This window comes from Mustela putorius, unplaced genomic scaffold, assembly GCF_011764305.1.
Source record: "Mustela putorius furo isolate JIRA1106 unplaced genomic scaffold, ASM1176430v1.1 tig00003858_pilon_pilon_pilon, whole genome shotgun sequence".
Lineage (NCBI taxonomy): Eukaryota > Metazoa > Chordata > Mammalia > Carnivora > Mustelidae > Mustela > Mustela putorius.
Window position 1 is genome coordinate 43,047,615 of NW_025422010.1, and position 26,295 is coordinate 43,073,909.

Sequence of the window (26,295 nt, forward strand, 5' to 3'; positions counted from 1 at the left end):
TGTCCTCAAGAGGAATGGAGCTGCCCTGCCATCTACTGGTCGCATGGCAAAGGTGCCTTCCAACCAGCATTTCAATAAAGCCAAAATTTGTTTTAGCAACTTCGGAAGAAGGCAACAAATGTACATTGTTCTGGGTAAAACTTGGACTTGGTTGAAGACTTATTGATACCAAACACAGATCAGGTATTCTGTTTTATGGTAAAATCTCATCCTTTTGGCATCATCAAGGAACTCCACTTATGAACTCCACTCGAGGTTTAACTCTTAAGTAACTACATTAAAAATTAGATGAACACTCTCACTGTTTCTTAAAAAAGAATATATTGAACAAAACAACCTTTCCTTTAGAGCTTATGGTTTAAAGAAAATCAATACCACCAGGAAGAGCCCAGTTTAGTCATAGTTAATCAGTAAACTAGGGGCCTGGAGTAGCGGTTTCTTACGGTTACAACTTGTATGGTTTGCTAGGGCTGCTATAATAACGCGCTACAAGCTCGGCACTTGTAACAACTTCTGAACAACAGAAGTTTGTTGTCTCACAGTTCTGGAGGCTAGAAGTCCAAGATCAAGGTGTTGGCAGCATTGGTACCTTCCGACGGCTGTGAGGGAAGGATCTGTTCCAGGCTTCTCTCTCTTTGGCTTGTGGTTGGCCATATTCTCCCTGCGCCTCTTCACTTTATCTTACTTCGTATTTGTCTCTGTGTCCGAATATCCCCTTTTTAATAAAAACAATGGTCGTATACTGGATTAGTGCCCATGTAATGATCTCAGCTGAACTTGATTACCCCTTTAAAGGCCTTAGCTCCCAATAAGGTCACGTTCTGTGGTCGCTGTGGTCACGGAGGTTAGACTTCAACATATGAATGGGGGTGAGGGGGCGGTGCACAATTCAACCTTCATTTGGCTTCCCATCAGCTGAATCACAATTCTGTTTCAATAAACAAGCATGAGGGGAGTGATACAAAAGAAGGGTGCCATTACTATTTCATAGGTGCCTTGGGTGGCAGTGGGTCAGGCGAAAATGGAAGGGGCATGACCAAGAGCTTGGAAAGACCCGTGGAGCATGATGGAGGTGGGGATTGTTGACCTGACAGGCAATAGGGTGGGTAGGGTGGAATCCCATAATGTGGAGTGGGGGAGGGGAAGCGAACAGCGGGGCCAAGGCATGGAGGGGAAGTACATGGTCTGGCAGCAGGGTATGGGGGACCCATGCTGGGTATAAGAGAAAAGGCAGAGAGGGACCTTGAACCAGTGAAGGTCCTGGGAGCAGCTTCACTGGGGTGTGATGAGGGAAGAGCTGAACCACTCAACTGCAGAATGTGCGTGTAATCCCTAAACTGTGGGCTCGGGCAGGATTGAGCTTTGCTGCTTTAGGTGCCATTCTGGTATGGACACACCTGGCCTGGCACAATTGTGCTGTTCCCTATGAGTGCACTAGGCTCTGGGGAGTTCATTAGCAACTCAGACTCCTTCTGGGCGGCCTCAGTTTCTCTTAACCATCAATAGCAACCTGGGAGGGTCAATCTACTGTGCTTGGGTTTGTCTCCTCTGCTATGATAGTAACTTAACATCATGTGAGAGATTTCTGATGTAATTCAATCATTTCCTAGGCTATCTGGGAAGTTAATTTGGAGGGTTTGGAGGGCTGGGAGTGTTCCAATGAGGTCTGATAAATCTTTGATGTAAACCTCTAAAATCTTATAAACATCTTTGAAATACATAAATTGTTATCGATTTAGCTTTATATAAAGCTTACACAAGATTTATAAACATATCCTGTTTGGTCGTGTCTAGGCAGATAGAGATTTTCTAAAACATGGAAATCACCTCATTCTATAGATTTGTACATCATAATGACAGTTAATAAAATGAAATTCTAATTGAGTTTTCATTTTGTTGCTGAGTTTCCATTAAGGAGAACTTGCAGAAGGAAAGCAAGAAAAACACCTTGGTTCTAAAAGATTAGAACATATTCAGCAAAATAAACACATCTATATAAATGGTATACAAATGGTCTTTTCTAGCTTTCCTGTGACCCATTATTAGAGATCTGATTAGCAGGTATTTCTGCAGTTAATTGATTCTGAAAAATTTAGCAAGCATTGCTCCTCTCTACCTCAAGACTCGCAAATTGCGCCATTTATAAATACCAATATAACAATATCCTTTACATGTTTAAAATGCTTTGGGAGAAGTCTTTGTCAAAAGAGTTTTGTCATGTATAAAACCTGATCTCAAATATTCATATGTAAAATACTGATGCCTGTTCTCAAAAAAATATTTTACTAAATTCACAAAGTATGCCAATATGTGAATGCCGTAATCCAAGTTTATGAGTTGGTTGTCTTCTTCTCCAGATCCACTTTCCATGATTTTCTACCCAGTCCTGGACTGAGGGGGCCTGACCCATATGGACTGCTTCAAGATTTTCCTTTGCTTCCTGGCCTCGGGATAGGTCCAGCCAATGGAAGTTGGGGTTATCAGCAGAAGACCCATCGGTGGGAGGGGAACACAAGGAGATATTTATTCTCCTAGCTTCCTTCCTGCTGAATTCCCGACAGGGGTGCTCTGAACTTAACCAGAGACCATGGCTCCTAACAAGTGGTCACTTCCTTAGAGCTGCCCCCCAAATTCATGGGACTGTCCATCTTCCTGCTTAGGAATAATTACTTTTTCCTAAGTTATAAACCCCAGGGAACTGCGCCACGAGATGTTACCTTCTGAAAACTCTACCACATATTTAAGTAGTCCCTTTTATTACACTCTCCTCAAATTATCCAGTCCCCCCCCAATCTTATTTTTGCCAAGATTTTGAATAATATAATGTGCTTACTCTTTCCTTTGTGTGAACTAAGCATATGGCAGAAACTACTAACATATCATCTCTGTGAAACACCGGAGAGATTTTGTACTATAGAGCTGCTCTAGTCACACATCTCTTCTCCCTTTTCTTTTAGTAGAAACCAGTGCTCCAATTTCCAGTCACCTGAGTCTCTCTTGAGGTCAGCTTAGCCACAGCCTATCAGAATTCAAGGGGTTATTCATACCTTGTTATTGTGTGGGTTGGACATTTTATACCCCCAAATGCGGCAGCCATCCTATGGAATATGTGAGCTAGAAAGATATTATTATTGAAAAAATACAAAGTTTTTTCATTTGTGTCCTTGTCCCTCCCCTCCAATAGGCAACTGGACTTCTCACCTTATTATTTCATTACATATACACAGTCTGTCTCATTAAAATGCTAGACCCTAGAAGCCAGAGACATGTTAGTCTCTTATAGTAGAAAATGTATATGATAGTGAATTGTGTCCCTTTAAAATTCATACGTTGAAATCCTAACCCAACAATGTGACTGTATTTGGAGATACGACTTTTAAGAGTTCAATTCCACTGTAGTCTAAAAACATACTATGTATTATTTCTTGTCTTCATATTTGTTAAGGTATACTTTTTAGCCCAGAATGTGGTCTGTCACAGTGAAAGGTCTATTCAAACTTGAAAAGAATGTGTATTCTGCTTTCGTTTGACAGAATATTCCATAAATATCAACTAGATCAAATTGATACTGTTGTTCAATTAAAGTATATCCTTACTGATTTTTTTTTTTGCCTGCTTGGTCTACTAGTTATTGATGGAGATGTTGGGATCTCCAAGTGTAATAGTCCCTGATAATTTTCCTTGTTCTGAAATCAACTTTATCCAAAATGAATATAAGTACTTTAGCTTTGTTTTGTTTTGTTTTTGATCAGTGTTATCACTGTATACCTTTCTACATACCTTTACTTTTAATCTGTCAGATTCTGTGCATTTGAAATGGTTTTCCTGGGGTACCTGGGTGGCTTATTGGTTAAACATCTGCATTCAGCCCAGGTCATGATCTCAGGGTCCTGGGATCAAGCCCCCACGATGCGCGCTCTGCTCAGCGGGAAGCCTGTTTCTCCTTCTCCCTCTGCCTGCTGCACTGCCGGCTTGTACTTGCGTACAGGTGTGCTCTCTCGCTCTCTCTCTCTGTCAAGTAAATAAATAAAATCTTTAAAAAAAATAAAGTGGTTTTCCTGTTGATAACATATGGTTGGGTCTTATTTTTTTTAATCCACTCTGACAATCCCTGTCGTTTAGTGTAACTAGACCCATTCACCTTTAAAGTGATTATTGATGTAATTGGATTAATATCAGCCATGTTTATAAGTATTTTCTATTTGTTGTTAGAAGCATCTTTTACTACTTTCCCTGGGTTTAGTTGAGCATTTTCATTAATAAACAATTATACTTCTTTTTTAAAAAAAATGGTCTCCCTAGAATTTGCAATATACTATAATATTTATGGGGTTTTAAAACCACCACTATACATGTACAGATATAGAGCAAGGACAAAGTTGCAAAATGTTTAAATTTGAAGAATTTAAGTGAAGGGTGTATGAGTCTTTGCTGTTTGACTTTTTCCATTTTTTAAAAAGATTTTATTTATTTATATGACAGAGAGATCACAAGTAGGCAGAGAGGCAGGCAGAGAGAGAGGGGGAAGCAGGCTCCCCGCTGAGCAGAGAGCCCGATGCGGAGCTCAATCCCAGGACCCTGAGATCAAGACCCGAGCCGAAGGCAGAGGCTTAACCCACTGAGCCACCCGAGGCACCCCAGACTTTTTCCATTTTTATTTATGTTTGAAATTTTTCAAAACAAAAATAAGGGGGGAAATGTTCCTGTGCCATTGCCAGAGCCAGCCAGCCTGATTATTTTTGCCTTCTTGTAGTCAGTTTGCTTTTTACCTGAATGCTTAAAGTATTCTTTCTTTATCCTTAAAGTTGGATAACTTAAATTGGATACTAACAGCTGTCAAGTGTCCCTTAATAATGCAGTGTGCTTCTCCATCTAAAGACTTTTTTTTTTTTTTTTGGAAACATCTTTATTAAAATGGCCCTGGGGCACCTGTAAGCATCTGCCTTTGGCTCAGGTCATGATTCTGGAGTCCCAGGATGGAGTCTAGGAGCCCTACATCGGGCTCCCTGCTCATCTGGGAATCTGCTTCTCCCTCTGCCCCTCACCCCGTTTGTGCTTGCTCGCTTTCTCTCCTTCAAATAAATCTTTAGAAAAAAATAAATCTTCTTCCCATTTTAGGGACATTTTGCATGTAGGACACAAATTATCCTCATGTTGGATCTTTTCTATCTTCTGTTTCTGTGGGCTTCTCTGTGTTTCTTTAATTTCCTTTTCTTCAACTGCATGTACTGTGATCATCTTCAGCTTTTCTCTTTACTTAATTGTCAGGGTGTCTTCTTCTATTCCTTGCTATTTGTAATTTAGTATATGGTGGTGTTTGAACCTTCAATTTATATTTTTAAGTCTAATGTTCTCTGTTTTGTTTCTTTTGTTTCTGTTTACTCTGTTCTTGATGAGGTCTTATTTTTAATTAGTATATATACAGTTCATATAAATACAAAATTTCTTGCTTTTTTTTTTTTAAGATTTATTTATTTGAGAAAGAGAGAGTCGGGGGAGGGACAGAGAGAGAGTGAGAGAGAAACTTCTGCAGACTCTTTGGCCCAGCAAGGCACCCAACCTGGGGCTGATCCTAGGACACTAAGATCAGGACCTGAGCCAAAACCAAGAGTCAGATCCCTAACAGACTTCGCCACCCAGGCGCCCCTCTTGCTATTCATTTAAATATGTATTCTTGTATGTATTCATTTAAATATGTATTCTTTTTTTGTTTTTTTTTAAAGATTTTATTTATTAATTTGACAGAGAGAAATCACAAGTAGACGGAGAGGCAGCCAGAGAGAGAAAGAGAGGGAAGCAGGCTCCCCGCTGAGCAGAGCGCCCGATGCGGGACTCGATCCCAGGACTCTGAGATCATGACCTGAGCCGAAGGCAGCGGCTTAACCCACTGAGCCACCCAGGCGCCCCTAAATATGTATTCTTGATCATTTTCTTTATCAATCTCTACATGGTTTCTTCCTTCCTTGACTCTCCCCCTTTTTTTCATTTTCATTGTTAAATGCACTGAACCATTGTTCTGCTTTTCACAATTTCAAGTAATAGTCCACCCCTTTGAGGAATACTCTCAACTTTGGGTCCTTTCCCAATGGGAAATTAGACTCAGAGGGAAAGTGATGACCAAGAATAGGAGGGAAAAGAAAGAGTATCCCAGAATCGGTAACCTTCAGATTTCCTTTAATTCAGAGATATGTAGGTTCTTCAATAAGATTTCAGGGTGATGGTGTGCTTAGGTGCCAAGCCATCCTCTACTTCTCTGTGCTCCAAAATCTTCTGCTTCCCTCCTTAACATCAGGTTTTGAATTTCTCACCTTACATTATCTCTGTTGCCAAATATTAGTGATTTTTGGCAAAGAGGATTTAAAAAAATAAAAACTTCTTTGGGGGACTTTTGTTAAGAAGTAGGGAAAGGAAAATCTGTGGGATGGTCTTAATTCCCCCCTTTTAACTTAAAAGGCCATTACTCAGACAAACCATAAAAGACTCTTAATCTCACAAAATAAACTGAGGGTTACCGGGGGCAGGGGGGTAGGGAGAGGGTGCTTGAGTTATGGACATTGGAGAAGGAATGTGCTATGGTGAGTGCTGTGAAGTGTGTAAACCTGACGATTCACAGACCTGAATCCCTGGAGTAATAATACATTATATGTTAATTTTTTAGAGGCCATTACTCTCCACTTAGTCATGTTTATTTTTAAAAGCAGGTCACAGGAAGACGGAAATAATTTTCAGAAGGAAAAAACCCAAATGCTTTGAGTTAGACAAAATCTCAGAAGTCATCTACTTCTCAAGTTCACAGAGCCAGTTAATAACTGAACTGGGACTAACTAAAGGTTTCCCTGTATTTTTTTTTCCATTTTCCTCTGTCTCACGAATGGGTAGAATTCTAGATATCAGAGAGGGAGAGAGAGACACACACACAGAGTAGTTTTCAAGCTTCTGACTTTCTTTCTCTACCTCTAATCATACTATATGCCTCTGAGACTTTGTTAAAGGCACCCTGTTGGCCCAGAAATTGGGGCTGTAACAATAAAACTAAAAAACGTACACACTGGATAAAGACTAGGGGAAAAGTATGAGAAGTTTTCTTTTCCCTCTTCTCTCTAGTTTCAAAAAAGAAAACCTCAACCAACCAACCAACCAACCAACAACAACAACAACAACAAAAATACCACCAGAGGTATAAATCATTTTAGGGTATGAAACATTGCATTAGTGAGGAGTTTGATTTTCTGGGATGCGTCACCTCAGATGCCATGACATAATGAGAACTGAGAAATGGTTCCTGTGAGAATTGTATTATGAGTATATGCCTTGGATTTTAATGTTGCTCCTTGGAAAATGACTTCAGAAAAAAAATTAAAAGAAGATAGTTTAGTAGGAAATGTAAAAACACAAGCTTGCCTTGAATGTTATTACTTCCCAAAGGGTCAGACCTGTTTGTGATCAGTGATGCATCTCAGATTGTACCACATCTATACAATAGACCTTTCCTCTTCTGAAATGACAGCTATAAAACTGTCCCCAAACTTATTGGTCACTATCCACTGTCAAAACCAGGGGATTAAATATTTCCTAAGTTTCCCAGAATGCAGAGTCCTAGGGCTTAAAGAGATTTTTGATCTTTGTTCTACAATGAGGACCTTAATTGTTCTGACTTTGGGACATCCAGAAATTAAACTTGACCCCTTGCTGTAAGAACAAGACAGAAAGGAAGTAAAGTATTTCGTCAAAGTCCATTGGGTATCAAAAGCTTAGAATTCATAAAGAATCTAGAATTATTCGTGTGATAATATACTTCACATGAAGGAATTAAATGATGATGGAAGTCTTTAGGTTCAGAAACATAAAGCATAGGAGCAAGTGACTGACCCTTGCACCCGAGAGGCCGCGGAGCATCATGGGAAAGAGGACAGGCTCTAAATACCGACTTGGGGAAGTTACTTAATTATAAGCCCCAGTTGCTCATCTGTAAATTATAGGTCATAATCGTAAGTATTCATAAGTTTATTACAAAGTCTAAACAGGGTAATATGTGTAAAATGCCTGAATTAGATGAAGTACCCAATAAAAGTTTTCTGATATTATTTTTCCCTGGAGACTAGAGTTCACATTGCTTTAACTCTTGATTATATTTCTTGCAAGGACCAGTCCAGCAATTTCTTATATCTTGCTCTTGTAAATATTAATAAAGGGAAACCTCTCTAAGGTGGAATCAGGTGGCTAGAAGGGGAAGCCTTCTATTCTGTGTCAGTTACAGGAAGAATTGTCAATTATAGACCCCAATAGAAGAATCACCAACAAGAAAGAACCATTAATTATAAGCCCCAGCAGAGAAAGATGTACATAGTATCTCCTAGGAGAAATTAACTCTCTCTGCAACTCAGCCAATGAGAAATCATCATCACTCTGAACTCTTGCTCTTCCCCAGCAAACTTTTGGTCAAAACAACCCTTCCCAACTTCCTCCTCCTCTCCCATAAAATAATGTTTCAGAGACTACTTCTGTCCTACTTTTGGATCCCCTGTTTAGGGTAGGATTATCCTAACTTCCAGCTCCTGAATGTCTAGCCAGTCAGACCATTCCACCCCCCTAAAAAGGCTGATAAAATAGTTTAAGACTGGGCAGATGACCCAAATTAGGACAATGAGGTGAAATCCTGGGGCTTTTGCCAGATCTGTTGGGAAAGCAAGAACTGCTAACCTATTAGAGTATAAGTCTAGAGGTACCAGAGGTTACCATAGGGAAAAGCCTGCCTGAAAATGGAATTGACACAGAGGAATGCAGAACTGAGAGAAGGAGACTGTTCTTTAATAGGATGTTTGAGTTCCTGGGTCCAGCTACAACTGTAGACACATATATATGCACACTTTACAATTTTATAAGCCAAAGAAAGTCTTTTTTCCTTGCTTAAGTTGGTTTGGATTGAGTTTCTGTCATTGTACTTGAAATCCTCATAAATAATCCTATATTGGAAAGAAATATGAATCAGGCAGTGCAATCTAATTGCTCAAATTTTCCCCCCACATCCCCCCACCTTGTAATGACTGCCTTTATGCTTTGGTCTTCCTGTTTATTTTCTCATGGGAAAGAATCTGAAAATGTTTGTGTTTGATGCTACAGAGTGCATTTGCGTTGTTATTTTTCTTAGATATTGATATTTGAAGCCTCACATTTAGTCCTACAATGAAAGGCTTTGTTCTGTTAAAGGACTTTAGCTTTAGACAAGTAGGTGTGTCAAAATTAAAAGACACATTGAAAATGTATCAGCCAAATAATGTGTAACTTATTTGGATTCTAAATCAAACCAATAGTTTTTGAAATAAACAATGATACAATCAGGGGAAACTGAACACTGGCTGGATATTTGTTATTGAGAAGTAATTGTTAAAATATTTGTGTGTGATAATGCTAATGTGATTTTTAAAGAGTTTCTATCTTCTGGAGATAAGCATATAAATGTTTTTGGAGGAAAGATACAATATCTGAAATTTGCTTTAAAATATTCCAGTAGGAAAAAAAAAATCCAGTAGGAAAAGAGTGAGAGGAGAGGAGGTACAAATGAAACATGATCTGGGATAAGTTAATAATGGTTGAAGTTGGGGTGATGGGTTGAGCACCGGGTTCACTATCCTATTTTAATTTAAGTTTGAAATTTCCCAGAAATTTTTAAAAGTAATAAGTAAAAACAGCCAAGTATGCTATTTGCCTACCCAGAACCTATGCTCTCCTTCTCCCTTACAAACAGAACCCCTATATGGTTGAGGATGCAATGTAACTGTCTAAAAAAAAATAATAATAATGATTTTTTTCTTTTAGTCTACTTTGCAGATGTGAATGGCCTGTGGAAAGCAGAGAGAAGCCACTGGGTGTGGCTTCCAAAAAAACTTTTTAAAGATGGTGGCTCAGCTGGTAAGTGAGCCTGATACCCCTGCCTCTTCTTTTCTGCTACTGTAGACCGAGATCTGAGGAAGGAACGGGGGTCATCTTGCATCACAGGAAATCCCAAGGCCAGAATGCATGATGCTATGGATGATGTCTTCAAAAGAAAGAAGGAATCTGGATAGTTGATGACTGTGGAGTTGTCACAGCAGCTTGGGGATGCTTTCTTTCTTTCTTTTTTTTTTCCCCCCAACAGGGAGAATTAACACTTTTTCTTAGTTTAAATTTGTATTTGCCCTTACAGAGGCTGTAAACTCCAGGAAGAGAAGGTCCCTGTCTTTAAGCTCACAAACTGGAGGAATTTCTGGAATTTTCTGGGGTGGTTTTTAGAATATTAGGGCGTGGACCCCACTTCCAGGGTGTCTGATTTCAAAGACTTGGGGTCCAGCGTAGGCTTGGGGTCCAGCGTAGGCATTGGAATTTTGTAAAAGCTGTCCCTGGGGATTCTAACGTTGCCACCAGCCTGGACACACCTACTGTTGGAGCTCAGCATTTGATTCCCGGAGCGCGCGAGCCCCGGCAGGCCTGCAGCCGAGACTGGACGAGCGACCGGGATCATCCGGGACCGCCTGGACTGGGAGGAGCTCTGGGCTCCAGCAGACGTGCGCGTCAATCCCCCCCAGCCCCGCCTTTTTCCCCGCCCCGCCTCCCCCCGCCCCGCCTCCCCCCCGCCCCGTTGTGGCCCCGCCCCTCTGTGGCCCCGCCCCCCTCGGTGGCACTTTAGGGCGCCGGAACTCGAGCAGCCCGCGTTCCGGGAGCGCCGACGTGCGCATGCGCGGCGCGGGGTCCTGGCGGGCACTTTGAATTTCGCTCCCGGAGTCTCTTATCCCGGGCTTCCGAGGCTGGGGTCTCGGCGGCTGGCGATCGTGTAGCGAGTGGCGCTTTGCTCCCGGACCCGCGGCAGGTTGGAATCTGAAGTTGGGGATCCTGCCCTCGGAGGCCGGCGGAGGCATTGTTTGGGCAGAATGGGGGCGCGGGGCCGCCAGGCCGAGCCGAGGGACTGCGCTCCGTCTCCCCACCGCTCGGTTGGCTGCAGTGGATGCTTTAGATCTGTCCTACCCTCGGAATGGATAACTGACTCCTTCCCTTCCCCTCCCCCTACCTCTGTATCAGCTCCAAACCGTAAAGCTCCAGTCCCCGGCAGCCTGGGAGAAATGCTCACTTGGACTCGTTTCTTTGCCCTTACCGTGTGCTTTCTTTTTAATTCATGTGCACTTTACATTTTTAAAGAAGATTTCATAGTTGTCTTTATATATAAGTCGTGCATTTGTCCCCCTAAGTCCCCTGTACTTTGGTTTGGGATGCATTGATTACAGAAGGCTCAAAGACTAGTCAGTATTGGATTCTAGTTAAAAACTGAATTTTGTAGAATTGGAAGAAATTGAGTTTTTGCACTTTCTTTTCAAGATGTGATTTAGTGTATCACATCTGTGGTTCACTTACTGGATCACATTACTGGATCAGTACTGGTAAATGCCTGTATGGATTTTGAAAGTAAACAGAAACTTGTCCTTTCTGTTTTTGTAAATGTTTATTTCTTTATTTTTTCTAAGGAGGATTAAAGGATGGCCTCCTCAGATCTGGAACAATTATGCTCTCATATTAATGAAAAGATTAGCAATATTAAAAGAACTCTGTCACTTAGAAATTGTGGTAAGTAGAACAGATTCCACTGACATAGATGTAAAATGCATTTTAATTATTGTTCCACTTTTAATATCCTAAGCCTGGTTCCACTTTGAATATCCTAAGTCTGGTTAAGCCTCGACATTTTAACTTTCAAACAGTGGTTTTTTGAAGCGCTCCAGCATTAATAGTTTGAATATAGCAGAGTACTAAAATGTAAGTTATAGTGAACAATGACCTGCATATTAATTAGACTTAATGGCTTGTGTTTTTCTGAGATACACAAGATACAATAGGAAGATTTGAAGGTTATCTGGCATTTGTGGTGGTAAAGCTAGAGATACTGAAAGGTAAGGGGTAAAAATAGAAGTGAAAAAGACCCACAGGGGTAAAAATAGCCCATTCTCCATCTAGCAGCTTGCTTTGCAGGAATCTGATCTTTATATATGACTAGGAAACAACTGATTGAAAATGTCCAGTTTTCTAATGTCCAGAAGCTTGGAGGTTGTAACCATCTTCCAGAATATTCAGAAGGGCTGAAAGAGGATGAGGCAATGACAGTGCAAAGAAATGGGTGATACTAGTCAAGTCTGGGAAAATACTGTTTACAAAAATTGTGAGCTCCCAAGTCTATGTTAGGAGAGCTTAAGATTTATTTATAGGCAGAACTCTATTTGCTGGGAAAATTGTAGTGAATTTCACTGTAGTTTGTACTGTGAATTGATAATTTAAGACATTCTTAAGAATATGAAATTATAATGTTGAAATGCCCGTTTGAATTATACATGTCCTTCTAGGGACTTTCGTATTCTTCATTTCTTGTCGAGAACCTTCAGTAAAGGAACACCACCCATTGTACAATTTACGGCTTACTTTCTCTGTAGAAAGTGCAAGCTGAGGGGAGTGTGGGTTCTTCTCCAGCTCTCTCATTTCACACATGACTCTCAGAAGTCAAGTCACTTGCCGAGCTCCCTAGCTCATGGTGGTCGGTTGGAACTACCATTTTGGATCCTGATTCCCAGTCTAGTATTCTTCCTACTTCTGTGCCACTTTTATTGAATAACCCAAAAAGGACATCTAGATTTTTAATGTCCTGTTTAGCCTTTTCTTTCTAGGGGCATGATTACTGTATGATAAAAAGATAAAATTTAGAGACCTCTAAAACAACTAAACCTTGAATTCAAATGACCCCACCAAAGCATGAGGTTTGCCGAAGCAATGTGACCTATTAGATCATTACACACTATCATTTGTATGTGGAGAGAATGATTTGTCTATTTGGTTCCATCGCTTATTTATTTATTTATTTATTTTTAAAGATTTTATCTATTTGACAGAGATCACAAGTAGGCAGAGAGGCAGGTAGAGAGAGACGGGGGAAGTGGGGAGCAGACTCCCCTCCGAGCAGAGAGCGCAATGTGGGGCTCGATCCCAGGACCCTGAGATCATGACCTGAGCTGAAGGCAGAGGCTTAACCCACTGAGCCACCCAGGTGCCCCTCCATCGCTCATTTAATAGAGCTCACTCTATTTACCCTTATCTGTTTGCCACTCTAGCTGCCGTAAGTTACGAAATCAGTAGACAGGGCCCTAAAATGAGGTGACTAAAAGTTATTTGAAATGCAAGTGTGTCCACACTAGTTATTTAACTCCCTGAAATTAATCTTGATAGAGACATCTGTACTCTTACTTCCTTACTAATTTCTTTTAGTCATTATGAACCTACTGTCAAATGCGATTAACATTGATATTAGATAAGAATTATTAGATATTAGATAATGATATGATTATGGTATGATAATGATATAGATAATGGTAATGATATTAGATAAGAATTAATTAATGATTTAGATAAGAATTATATATTGCTTGTCATGTTAATGAGGAATAGTAGTTAGCATTTACTGAGTGTTTTACTAGATTTCCAGGCACAATGTTCAACCCATCTTATATATATGTTGTTGCTTATCTTCACAGTAACCTTGAGGTAGGTGCCGGTGTCTCTGACTTTAGGTCTTGGACCTTCTGGCCATTTCACACTACAGCCTCCAGAATCTACAGATATGGTCGAATTATGCTTTTCTTTATTTTTTTCCCCATCTCCCTAATAGTGTCTTTACTTACATACATTTCATTGGTTATTAGAAGTAAAGATGGAAATACTTGATTATGATGATAGTTTTTCTTTTGTGCTTCTGATCTCATAAAAATTTTTTTTTATTCCTACTTTTATTTCTAGGGAGGAGGAGACTCTGGTTTTCCCATTCTCAAATCTATGGATTTGAGGGGTGCTGGAGGGGGCGTTGGGAGTATGAGAGCATGCTGCTTTATAAACACCTGATGTTTGTTTCTGTCAAAAACTCCAGGCTTATGACTAGCCTGTGACTTTTATGTTACTTTTTCTGTTTAATATGAATCTCAAACCCAAGTGCATCCCAAGCCAGTACTACAGATCATAAAGAGAAGCTCTCCCCCATCTCCCACATACCCTTGAGAACCAGTCCAAAACAAAAGCTTCTCTCCCTGGCCAGTGACAGAATTTTGAGGAATGCAATTTCACTGAAGGTTTACCCCATGAATGAGTCTCCTTTGGGATTCTCACTTCCAACACCCTGTGCTTTGAGTTATCAAAGCCTTGGTTCTTGACCCCATTAAAACCAAATGTGTTGGGTTGCTGAGACTGGTAAACAACTCTCTCCAGGTTTCCTCTGCACACCCAGTTGAGGCTGTTGTAGCATCAGCTCCCCCATATTGCCTGTGTGGGTCTGTCTTCATGCCAAAGCCATTGGAGATTTATCATGTTCTCATGAAAGCTCAACTGTAGAAGGGTTGAGGGTAGAAGGGCTTTTTTGCGTGTGTGTGTGTGTTTTTTTAATCCAACATTTCTAGGTGTGTTATTATAGTGGAGGACTTTGCCAAAATCAAGGGACTCAGGGGACACTTTGTACTTACCTCTCCCTTCCTTCACTACCATATTACTTAGAAATGAGGTCTTAAGATTATCCATGGAGGGCGCCTGGGTGGCTCAGTGGGTTAAAGCCTCTGTCTTCAGCTCAGGTCATGATCCCAGGGTCCTGGGATCGAGCCCTGCGTCTGGCTTTCTACTCAGCAGGGAAGCTGCTTCCCTTCCTCTCTCTCTGCCTGCCTCTCTGCCTACTTGTGATCTCTGTCAAATAAATAAATAAATAAAATCTTAAAAAAAAAAAAAGATTATCCATGGAGACAAGTTCTAGAACCTGAAACAGTAGTCCTTTCTCCTCCCCCAAGTGTCTCTCTCAGGTAAAGCTCTGGCCCAAGAGTTTAATTGGGTTGAGATTGAGAAGAATACGGTGTGCTAATACTTTTCTGTATACTTGATTTTTCATTATCTCTTTGTTTACTAATAGGTCAGGAACCTGCCTTGAGGACTAAATTAGATAAAATAGGAGATGAGATCATTGTTGTAAATGAACTTCTAAATAAATTGGAATTGGAGATTCAGTATCAAGAACAAACCAACCATTCACTCAAGGTAATGTTTTTACAATGAAGAAACGAAAGGGCAATAAATACAAACTGCCTAATCACCAGGGAATTCTGGATTCTTTACATTCCAAATGTTCTTGCTGTAAATTATTATTAATGGTATACACTGTATCTTCTTAGTATAAAGGACTCCAGAGCTCCTCAGGTGTTTGTTTCTTTATGTGGGTAGCCAGTGAAATTGAACTATACTGAAAAGGAAGATTTCCTAAATAAATCTTGGTAGCATTAATTTAAACGAATGATCTGATAGAGTGATGTGAAAGGAACACCTAGCCTGGGCTGAGGAGATGCAGATTCTCGCCCTGGCTGCGCTCGGCACCCTCTGCCGCCCTGAGAAAGCCCTTTTACCTCTTTGGGTCTTGTGGTCATCCTTTGGAAAATAATGGGTCATACTGAAGGATTTCTTAGGTCCTTCTATTCTGCATTTCTCTGTTCTATGAAGTGTAATATAAGGATTCTCAAGTACAGAAAAATTTGAGTCTCAGTCACACCCCATTTTGATTTAAATAAGCTTTCTAACTGACTAAGCTAATGAGAGTGCTTGTGTACTTCTGGGAAAATACACAACCTGTACATAGTTACCTCGTGCTGTTGGAGCTATTGGTGGGTTCCCTGAGATTGAACGAGGTGGCCTCTATGGTCCCTTTCAGCCTTATAATCCTTAATTTTTTCCATTTAAAATAATCTGTTTTTCCACTATAGGAATGGGCATGAATCCTACTACTGCTGAAATGAAATTAGTGGCTATGAATGTCATTCAGCTCTTAGAAAGAAAGATGTCCTATAAATTCAAAACAGAAACCAATATTGGTTTCAGTTCTAACCTATCCAGGAGTGCCCAGAGTTAAGTGTGGGCCTAAAGAACATTACGTTCAGAATGGAAGGCTATTTAGAATTTTTGTTCATCTTAGGATTGAGAATCAGAAGTCAGCAATCTAAAGGTGTTGAGTATTTTTCTTATTAAATTTGCATGAGTTCATAGCCTCAAGTTCTAGCGAAAGGTAAAGACAAAACAAAAGCAAAGCACTCAGAAGCCAGTGGAAATTTCCATTAAGCCAGGGTATGTGGGTGTCAGCGATGCTGGTGGTTCTGAGGAGCGTCTCGGACGTGTGCTCCAGCCATGCACCATCCTCCTGGCGCTGCTGTACAGATAACACCGGGGAATGTTTGTTAAGTCGACAAAAGCAATTTACTAGAATGACAAACAAAAATCCTTCATGCATTTTTTAGTTGCTCTCCAAGGTGACATGTCAACCCTCCCTGCTGTAATGTGATTATAACCATTGTTCTCTGAAAACCAGTAGAGAAAGCTACTGTATTGCCATCTAAAACCAGCTCTGGAAACCAGAGGGTTTGTAAAAAAAATAATGCTACAGGCAGTGCTTTCCCACCTCCTGTGTTCTGAACACTCCCAGTCACTGTCATTGTGGTTGTGATTGCGCTCTTTACAGTGTCTTAAAACACACACTGGTGGGACAGACGCTTACTTGGGAGCTATTTTTTTTTTTTTTTTTAATTTTAGGAACTCTCTGAATCCCTTGAAGAGGATTATAAAGACGTGGAGCATCTCAAAGAAAACATTCCTCCCCATTTGCCTCAAGTAACAGTAGGCCAGAACTTGTAAGTGTATTTATAATGATTCTTGCTATCTGCATTTATCAAACTCTTCAACACCTCAGCTCTTTGCTTTCTTATGGACTTGTGGTTTTGTTAGTGTTTGTTAGTTTTCTTAACATTTACCCTAGAAATAGTTATCCTGCTGCCTCCGCAGAAATCGTCGTGCGTCTTTCCCATGGGCGAGTGTCCGCGAGGCTCTCTTTTCCCACTTTGTCTCGTTTCTTTCAGCCAGATGATTCCTTGTTGTGAGGACAGTGAGGAGGTTCAGTAGCATGCCTGATCTCCGTCTACCAACTACATGCTAAGGGGACCCCCCATCCCCCCAGCCGCACCCATGCCCAGTTGTGACAATGAAAAAATGTCTCCTCACATTGCCATGTGTCCTCTGGGGGACAGACTCTCCCTGATCCTTGAGAACCACTGTCTTAGGGCAAAAATAAGCTTAATGAAGTTCCCATCTTATAAACAGCCAAAGGAACAAAACACTTAGCTTTTCTTCCCTCCCCCACAACTAGTGTCCCCTGTGTGTCCCCCACCAGTATGTGTTTGCACCTCCCCTTTTCCCCAGAGCCCCCCTCCGCCTGTCCCTGGGCTGCTAGTACCACCACACTTAGAAAGCTGACCCAGAAATTCCCCTGCAGCCCCGATCCTTCTTTCCAGATTGTATTTCGCTGTCTCTTTGTTTCTGAAACGCTGTGTTCTGCTCTGCCCCAGTGCTCCGTGGTCATCCCGCACCTCTGACTTGGCTGCCTCCCGTTTCTCTGCCCTCCTTTAAATTACGGGCATCTCCTAAAGCTGTGTTTGGCCCACGCTTCCCTTCCACCATAGTCAGTGCTCTCAAATGTCCCAACTCCAGCCTTGACGTGACCTCTGCTGCTTGCCAGGAGCCTAGCACATGAGCTGTTCCCTCCAGCTCTGCATGTCTGAGGCCAAACCGACCAGTTCCTTGTTACCAACCCATCGTGCCTGCTGCCTTCCCCCCTTCCCCTGGACAGGAGCTGGGTACCTTCCGCCTGTCTTTCTCTCTGTAGCCCTCAGCCATGCACGCTGCCTCTATAGGGTTTTGTCTGTTGCAGCCCTCTCTTCTGTTCTCATCGGCTGGCTCTGGGTGCGATCTCCCATCATCCCGTGTCTTTGTGATTTGAGAGCTCCTGTGCTTTGTCCTTCCGTGGTTCCACTGCTCCCCCTCTCCAGGCATCTGCCACCAAAGTTACATTTCTAAAAGGGGGTTCCAAGGGTGTAAAAACATTCCATGTGTAATATAAAAATTTTTAACTTCTGAAATGTATCATATATATCCAGAAAAGTGACTAACCATTATTTGTGCAAATTGAAGAAGAATTAAACAAACATCAGTGTATCTAGCTTTCAGATTAAGAAATACGATATTACCTGTACCTCACAACCCTTCTTCTCTTGCAGACCTTTCCTTTATCAAAGAGGTAGCCATCCTGCTGTTTGTGATAATCATACTCTTGCACATGTGTTTCTATAAACATGATGCTGCTTAAATTTGAAAACCTGAAAGGAAGGCATGAGCCTTGCCGTGTGGGAGATGAGCCACATTACTGCGGATGGTTGAAGTTCTCTAGAAAAAGATAAGCTCCACAGAGTACTTGACATGGTCAGGCTCCCCTGCAGTGTCCCTGCAAGAAGAGAAAATGGTGGGTGAGGTCATGAATGAAAGCTCGGAGCTGAGGTCATCACAGGACATCTGCCAGGATTGTGCCGTGGGCTGGACATCAGACAGCCAGCAGGACTATGGCTTAGGGAATAGGAGGAATTTTCTTCTCCCGACCTCACTGTGGCTTAGTTTCAGCTTTCAGCCAAGGTCATAGCAGAACCTTTCTGTAGCTTGAAATGGTTCTTTTCAGCTGACAGTCGCAGCAGAGCATGAAGGAAAAAATCAGGAATTTCTCTTAGCATCTGGTGAAGACAAGCAAGTAGAGCCAAGAATCTGCCAGGCTCACCATGAAGTCTCATGTTAACACTCATGGAAGGTTGATGGTACCATAGCATTGGTCATCTTCATCTCGACAACCTAACCATATGTCCATCTGCAGTCATGGCGCCTCAGTCGGGCCTGGTTCCCTCATGTCTGGTGCTCAGCTGTCATCTTGGGGTCTCATCTTCCTGTGTTTCTGGGATTCCCTTCACTTGCTCTTGGGTTGGATTTGCTCTGTCTCCTGTCTCCCATTTCTGTTTCGGAGTAGTCGAGCCAGCATGGCTTCACTTGCTGCTGCCAGCAAGGGTCTGTTCCTTCCCTGGCAGCTAAATCACCCAGAAGCTACAGCCTATTTCTAGACTCTTAGTTAGTGGGGTAGGAACTATATTAGGCTTCTCACTGACTCTAAAAATTGGGTAGGACTGAAGCCAAAAGTTCCATGCTCATTGCTGGCAACTAAAATGAATCTGCAACAGGCAGAGACTGATACTAGCAACCAGTGGGATAAACTAGAAAAATAGAAGTATAAGAAGATTAATGTTTCTATGTTCAGAATTATGGAGTTAGGAAGAGAAGCTGTTTAGAGGTTAAGATAAATTCGACTTGACACGTATTGACTTTGAGAAGCCAGTGGGATAACCGATGAAGACGTTTAGCCTAGGTACAGCATACACCCGTGTTTTGGGTGTGTAAATATAATTCTACTACTAAAGATTTGGGGACTTCTTTTTTTTTCAGTGTTCTCTTCACTATTCAGATCTTCATGAACGATAGGAGAAGGGGCGGCAAAAATTTTTGGATAGGGGCGCCTGGGTGGCTCAGTGGGTTGAGGCCTCTGCCTTCAGCTCAGGTCATGATCTCAGGGTCCTGGGATCAAGCCCCGCATTGGGCTCTCTGCTGGGTGGGGAGCCTGCTTCCTCTTTTCTCTCTGCCTGCCTCTCTGCCTACTTGTGATCTCTGTCTGTCAAATAAATGAGTAAAATCTTTTAAAAAAATTTTTTGGCTATACAATTATAATAAGGTGAATCTTGTATTTGTTAACGGATTGTTTTCAGTTGGGAAAACTTCCTAGTATGCTATGAAATTCTGATGATCGCTTGTACCTCTGTGCATCTCTGTCTGCAGTGCTAATGTCTCAGATCTTGACCCTGAGGAACCAGTCAAAGTTGAGGAAACCGCAGCCACAAAGAAGCCCCCAAAAGAACAAAGAAGTATAAAAGAAATGCCGTTTATAACTTCTGATGAATTTAATGGCATTCCAGCGTAAGTATTTAAGATAGAATTTTAACGTTCAACTCTTTAGGTCAACATACATGATTGTTTACATCCTAAAGCCTGATTATATTCACAGTGTGCTGTGTTCAAATATTGATCTTTTCTCAGCTAGTCTTACCTCAGACAATGAAAATGCAGGAAACCTTTAGTTGAAGATGGTTAAAATCATGGTTTTTATTTGGTCTAGAGCTCTTCAGAGCAAGATCTAGAGATGGGTCAGGGTATTGCTGAGTCCTCTCCAGGACCATTTCGTGGTCCAGATTTATCCAGTTACATTTTAAAAGTAGCTGTTTTGGGGTGCCTGGGTGGCTCAGTTGGCTAAGTGTCCATATCTTGTTTTCGGCTCAGGTCATGATTTCAGGGTTGTGAGATCAAGCCCTGCGTTGGGCTCCTCACTCAGCTTCAAGTCCGCTTGTCCCTCTCCCTCTTCCCACTTGTGCTCTCTTGGGCTCCCTCTCTCAAATAAATAAATGAAATCTTAAAAAAGAAAAAAGTAGCTTCAGTTTTGGTGAATTTTAAGGAACGTGTGCTGTATAGGTTTGAGAATTAGAATGGCAAATGTTGTGTGTGTTTGGTTTCCATTTGCTCTTCAACTTATGCCACACATATGTTTGAGTGTGTGTTCTGTTCCGGGCTGTGGGTCACTGAGAACAGTGCAGGGGTGAGTAAGACAAGATTCCTTCCCTGGAAGGAGGTCTGCTTTGCTCTTTACGGAAGACAGTAATGGAGAGCCCATGATGGAAACTCCTGTTTGTTTGTTTAAAGATTTATTTATTTATTTTAGAGGGGTGGGGGGAGAGAGAAAGATCCAGACCCCCCACTGAGCACAGAGCCCCATGCAGGGCTCCACGTGGGGCTTCATCTCATGACCCTGAGATCATGACTTGAGCTGAAATCAAGAATCAGACTCTTCACCGACTGAGCCACCCAAGTGCCCCTGGAAACTCGTGTTTTTAAACTCTCATCGATCCAGGGCTTTGCTTAACTTCTTGGCTTTATATTGTTGCATATTGTATTATGTTTTCATTTTACAAATAACAGCTTTTTAGAAAATGGTGTCGTTCTGCCACCCAGATAAGATGGAGTATTTCCTTTCAGATTTTAATTTCACATGTATAATAGGTTGTTTCTGATTGTCATTACAACAATGTAGTTATACTGCTATTAGAGCTTACTTGCTTTTTTTATTATGAGCATTTTGCCATTGTTAACTATTATTGTAAACTTGGATTTATTAGTTGTGTTAGATTTCCTTAAAATGAGACTGACCTTTCTCTTTAATCTTTTTTTTTTTGTCAGTCATTTATTTTATGATAGCTTTATTTTCATGAAAATTTTGTTTGATGCTATTCAATTTTTTAAACTGTAATTTTTGTTGCTCATTGGCTGACCTAAAGAAGGAAGCAAATGTCTGTGAGGAACAGTGGAGTAGATGGGCTTTTATAAAATGCTTCTGTGAAGAGATGAAGGAAATTAGGATAGTCTTGGTAGAGTATTCATTTATTCATTTTTAAGCTGAGGGGTTATTTACTGACTGAGAGAACTTAGATGATTAGGATAAGGAAAAATGTATTCCAAGCATTGGGCTTTTCTTTATTTTATCTTTAAAAAATTAATACTGAGGGTAGAGTTAAGATAGAGAACATTGACAGAGGTGGGGGTGGGCACTGAGGAAATTAAGATAATAGTTCAGAGGACTTAAAGGAATTGCTTTGTGGGGAGCTATAGGATCAACAGTTTGTAAGAATTATAGTTACAAACAACAGAAGCAAAAATGAATTTAGAAAAGAAGAGAATAGGGGCTCATGGGCTCATGAATATTTTTTAAATATTCAGTTGTTTAAGGCTCTGCCTTTGGCTCAGGTCATGTTGTTGGGGTCCTGGGATCGAGTTCCGCATCAGGCTCCCTGTGCAGGGGGAGTCTGCTTCTTCCTCTCCCTCTGCCTGCCACTCGCCCTGCTTGTAGGTGCGCGCTCAGCTCTCTCTCCCTCTCTCAAATAAATAAGATTCTTAAATAAAAGAAAAGAAGAGAGTAGTGAAAATGAATGTTTTTTGGCTAATATATTATTATTAATATATTATTTATATTATATTATTTATATTTTATCATTTACATATTAATATGTTATATTGTTTATATTATATTAGTATATGATTATTATATATAGTTATAATATATGTTATTTCATATTATAGAAGTTTTGATTAGGAGGAGAGGTGAAGGGCAGCGTTTCACATACTGAATCCACAGTTTATTGAAGGGAAAAATTGAGGCAAGTGATTGGGTTTTGTTTTTGGCATGTGCAGAGAAATCGAGTCTCCTGTTTCAGCCTTATTCTAAGACTGTATGGTGACTGGGAGGATGGCAAGAGGGAGATGGGTTTGGAAGAGTGGATTTAGCTGCACACTGGCTCCCCTCTCCCTGCAACTCGCCCCCAGACCCTGTCCTCTGCCAGCTGCACTATTGGCTCTCTGTCCTGATGGTCGTCACCATCTTTGTTGTGGTCTTTGTTGTCCATCTTCCCTTCCCCTCCTCCCCTTTCTTTCTCAGAACAGATAAGTTAGCAGAAAACCAGAGTGGTATAGTTATGTAAGCTACTTAATATATATTTATATATATATATATTATTTTTTAAAAATATTTAATTAATTTATTTATTTGACAGATCACAGGCAGGCAGAGAGAGGTGGGGAAGCAAGCTCTCTGCTGAGCCCGATGCGGGGCTCGATCCCAGGACCCTGGGATCATGACCTGAGCTGAAAGCAGAGGCTTTAATCCACTGAGCCAACCAGGCACCCTTATTTATATATATTTTTATTTTTATTTTATTTATTTATTTTTTTTTTTAAAGATTTTATTTATTTATTTGACAGAGAGAGATTACAAGTAGTCAGAGAGGCAGGCAGAGAGAGAGAGGAGGAAGCAGGCTCCCCGCCGAGCAGAGAGCCCGATGCGGGACTCAATTCCAGGACCCTGAGATCATGACCCGAGCCGAAGGCAGCGGCTTAACCCACTGAGCCACCCAGGCGCCCCTATATATATATTTAAAGATTTTATTTATTTATTTGATAGAAAGAGAGGGAACACAAGCAAGGGCAGAGGGAGAGGGAGAGGGAGAAGCAGGCTTCCCGCTGACCAGGGAGCCCGATGCGGGGTTCGATCCCAGGACGCTGGGATCGTGACCCTAGCCAAAGGCAGACACTTAACAACTGAACTACCCAGGTGTCCCTTTACTTAATATTTAAGTTTTTCTTTTCCTTGCTCACAAACATTTAAAGATATTTAAATAAACTTCTCTCTTGCAGTTAACTAGCAAGAGACCCTGTTTTAAATTGTAGTATTTGAGACCCTTTTTTAAATTGTAGTATTAAGTCTGAGTATTAAGGCAGTAAGTATTAAGGCAAAGAATGGAGATGAATACATCCAGATATAAATAGGAAGTTAAGCGACCGATACTCTGTTTCTATTTAATTTTTCAGCTATTGAGATGTGTTTATTTGGAAGTTGATATACATTTTTTTAAAATATTTATTTATTTATTTTGGTGGGGGTTGGGGCAAGGGGAAAGGGAGAGAAAAAAATCTCCAGCAGACTCCATGCTAAACGTGGATCTGGACACTGGGCCCCATCTCACGACCCTGAGATAATGACCTGAGCTGAAACCAAGAGTTGGACGTTCAACCAAGTGAGCCACCCAAGTGCCTATACATATGTATGTATTTTTATGAAGAGTTCTAATATCTTTGCTTCTGTATAAAGTCATCATACATAAACACTTTTCAAAGAAAAAATAATTTTGTATAATGATTCTTTAAAAATTAATCACATACTTATTTGCAGGTACATGAAATCTCGCTTAACCTATTGTCAAATTAATGATGTTATTAAAGAAATCAACAAGGCGGTGGTTAGTAAATACAAGATCCTACATCAACCAAAAAAGTCCATGAGTTCCGTGGCCAGAAATCTCTACCACAGATTTATTGACGAAGAAACGAAAGATACCAAAGGTAAAAATGATAGCTTATATATGTGTGCATGTTTGGAGTGCAACTAAATCGTGAGAAACGAGGTGAATTCTAGAAAATTCTGAATCTAGAGAGGTAGTTCTCAACCAGGAGTGGTTTTCCCAGTAGGGCACGTTTTCTCCATGGCTGGAGATAATTCGGGTTGTTACAGCTAGGGCTGAGCTGCCACTGGTGTCCAGAGACTAAAAGCACAGTTGAGTACAGTGCACAAGACCGCTGCCACGGAAAGAAATACCTAGCTCCAGGTGTCTCTACTTTCGAGGCGGAGAAACACTGCTTTAGAGTCTATTATAAAGCTCTACCCAGTGTTTTCAGAATTGGAGTAGTAATGAAAACACTTACCACGTACCAGATAGTGTATTGAGAGCTCTAGTCCTCACATCTTACGAGCTATGTTACCCCCATTTTGCAGATGAGGCAGAGAGAGCGTCCCGTTCTTGTCCGAGGTCAGCCAATTAAGGGATGGAGTTGCCAGTGATTTCATTCTCTTAACCACTATCCCGTATTTCTTCTTGAAAAGTCAGTTCAGAAGATATCAGCAGACAGCTAGTAATACAATAAGCAGGGCTACACTTCGCTAAACATCATGCAACTTCAGTTGAGAGAATACTGATAATTTCACCGAGGATATCTGTTCTCAACTTTGGCTGCCTAATGATAGTAAACATGATCCATGTTATTCATGGTCACAATGTAATCCCTTTAAATCTCATCCTGAAAGTTGTCCTTATGAAAAGTAGTACTAATATCTTTATTTTCAGGTCACTATTTCATAGTGGAAGCTGACATAAAGGAGTTCACAGCTTTGAAAGCTGACAAGCGGTTTCACGTGATACTGAATATCTTACGACACTGCCGGAGGCTCTCAGAGGTCCGCGGGGGAGGCCTTACCCGATACGTCATAACTTGAAGCCCGTGTGCTCTTTTGAACTGGCCAGATATGGGGTGTAGGCCACTCCCGTGGTTTCCTTATATGTGATTTCTTTATAAATGATTTCTTTGGCTTTTTCATTTTCTTTTCTAGCTTCCTATAAAAACAATTTTTTAGGAGGTAAAGCACATATATTTTAGAATTCATTTTCTTTCAGAACGTATTTAACCCCCTACCAGATGAACCTCTGTGCTAGGTATATAATGGAACTAAAAAATATTCATGGTTAATTTTTGTGTTTAGTGACAGTGCTGTAGACCTCAATAAGATAGATGCACATGTGATAATGGAAGAAAAAGTTCAAGAAGATAAGGTCAAAGATACCCTATCTTTTTTTTTTTTTAAGTAGGCTCCACACCCAGCATGGAACTCAGCACAAGGCTTGAACTCACGACTCTGAGATTAAGATGTGAGCTGAGACCAAGAGTCAGACACTTAACTAAGCCACTCCAGTGCTTCAGTGATACCCAGGCTCTTTAGAATTAAAGGTTGTTAATGTCAAAATTCTATCAATGGCATTTCAGTCTACAGGCAGAAGTTGGATTTATAGGCAGCCCCCCTCCCTGGGATGATTCTGCTTTCCCATGTGTTGTTAGGGAACAGCTTACCTGAAATGCATTTGGTATGGACCAATCCATAAACATCAACTATAATGAAATTGTAATAAAAATATACTGAGATGAAAAAAATGATAAAATAACACATAAGCGGTTTGATAGTTGTCGTGGAAAATGGGTGGTTGGATTGCAAGAATTGTGGATGTTTCTCTTGTGCACTTATGGAGACTGGCTATGTGTGTTTTAGTCAGAGTTCTCCAGAGATACAGAACCAATAGGAGGTAGATATATGGAGAGAGAGAGATGATGACAAATCGGTTGAGAAGTCCCTCGATCTGCCGTCTGCCAGCTGGAGACCAAGGAAAGCCGGGCCTGAGAAGCAGAGAGCATGAGATGTGGCTCCAGCAGTGAGGCGGAAAAAAGAAGTGAATGCCTCTTTCTTCCGCCTTTTCTTGTATTCGGGTCATGCGCAGATGGGATGATGCCCACACACACTGGGGAGGGCGGTCTACCGAGTCTACAGATTCAAATGCTCATCCCTTCTGGAAACGCCCTCGCAGAGGCGTCCAGAAACAAGGTTTAGTGTGGGCACCCTGTGGCCAGTGCAGGTGACACATAAAGTGAACTCTCACAGTCTCTGTGCCGTCTGCTGGGTAGATGGATCCTTGTAGCCCAGTGAAAACTCATCGAGGCCTGGTGGCCTGGTGAATACAATACACTCCCTGTGAGGACCACAGAGTATATTAGAGGCACTACTTACTGTCATCCTTCCTCCCTAATTTAAATGCAGATGTGTTTAATCTTTCATGTCTTGCTTTAAATAAAAATAATGGCATTATTCTTTAAGTCTTA

At 41.1% G+C, this 26,295-nt stretch overlaps 1 protein-coding gene across 2 annotated transcripts; it reads left to right on the forward strand.

Annotated features, from left to right (window-relative positions):
- SKA1 (spindle and kinetochore associated complex subunit 1) lies at positions 1–26,295 on the forward strand. 2 transcript variants are annotated; one of them, XM_013048557.2, is made up of 8 exons: positions 1–183; positions 9,817–9,909; positions 11,493–11,592; positions 14,951–15,075; positions 16,612–16,709; positions 19,777–19,914; positions 23,768–23,937; positions 24,717–26,295. In XM_013048557.2, exons 3-8 carry the CDS (start codon positions 11,505–11,507, stop codon positions 24,863–24,865), a joined length of 768 nt encoding a protein of 255 aa, XP_012904011.1. In that variant the 5' UTR covers positions 1–183; positions 9,817–9,909; positions 11,493–11,504; the 3' UTR covers positions 24,866–26,295. The 2 variants fall into 2 exon arrangements, with proteins under 2 accessions (XP_012904011.1, XP_044921562.1); XM_045065627.1 differs by lacking the exons at positions 1–183; positions 9,817–9,909 and adding an exon at positions 10,687–10,843 and having other exon boundaries at positions 11,494–11,592.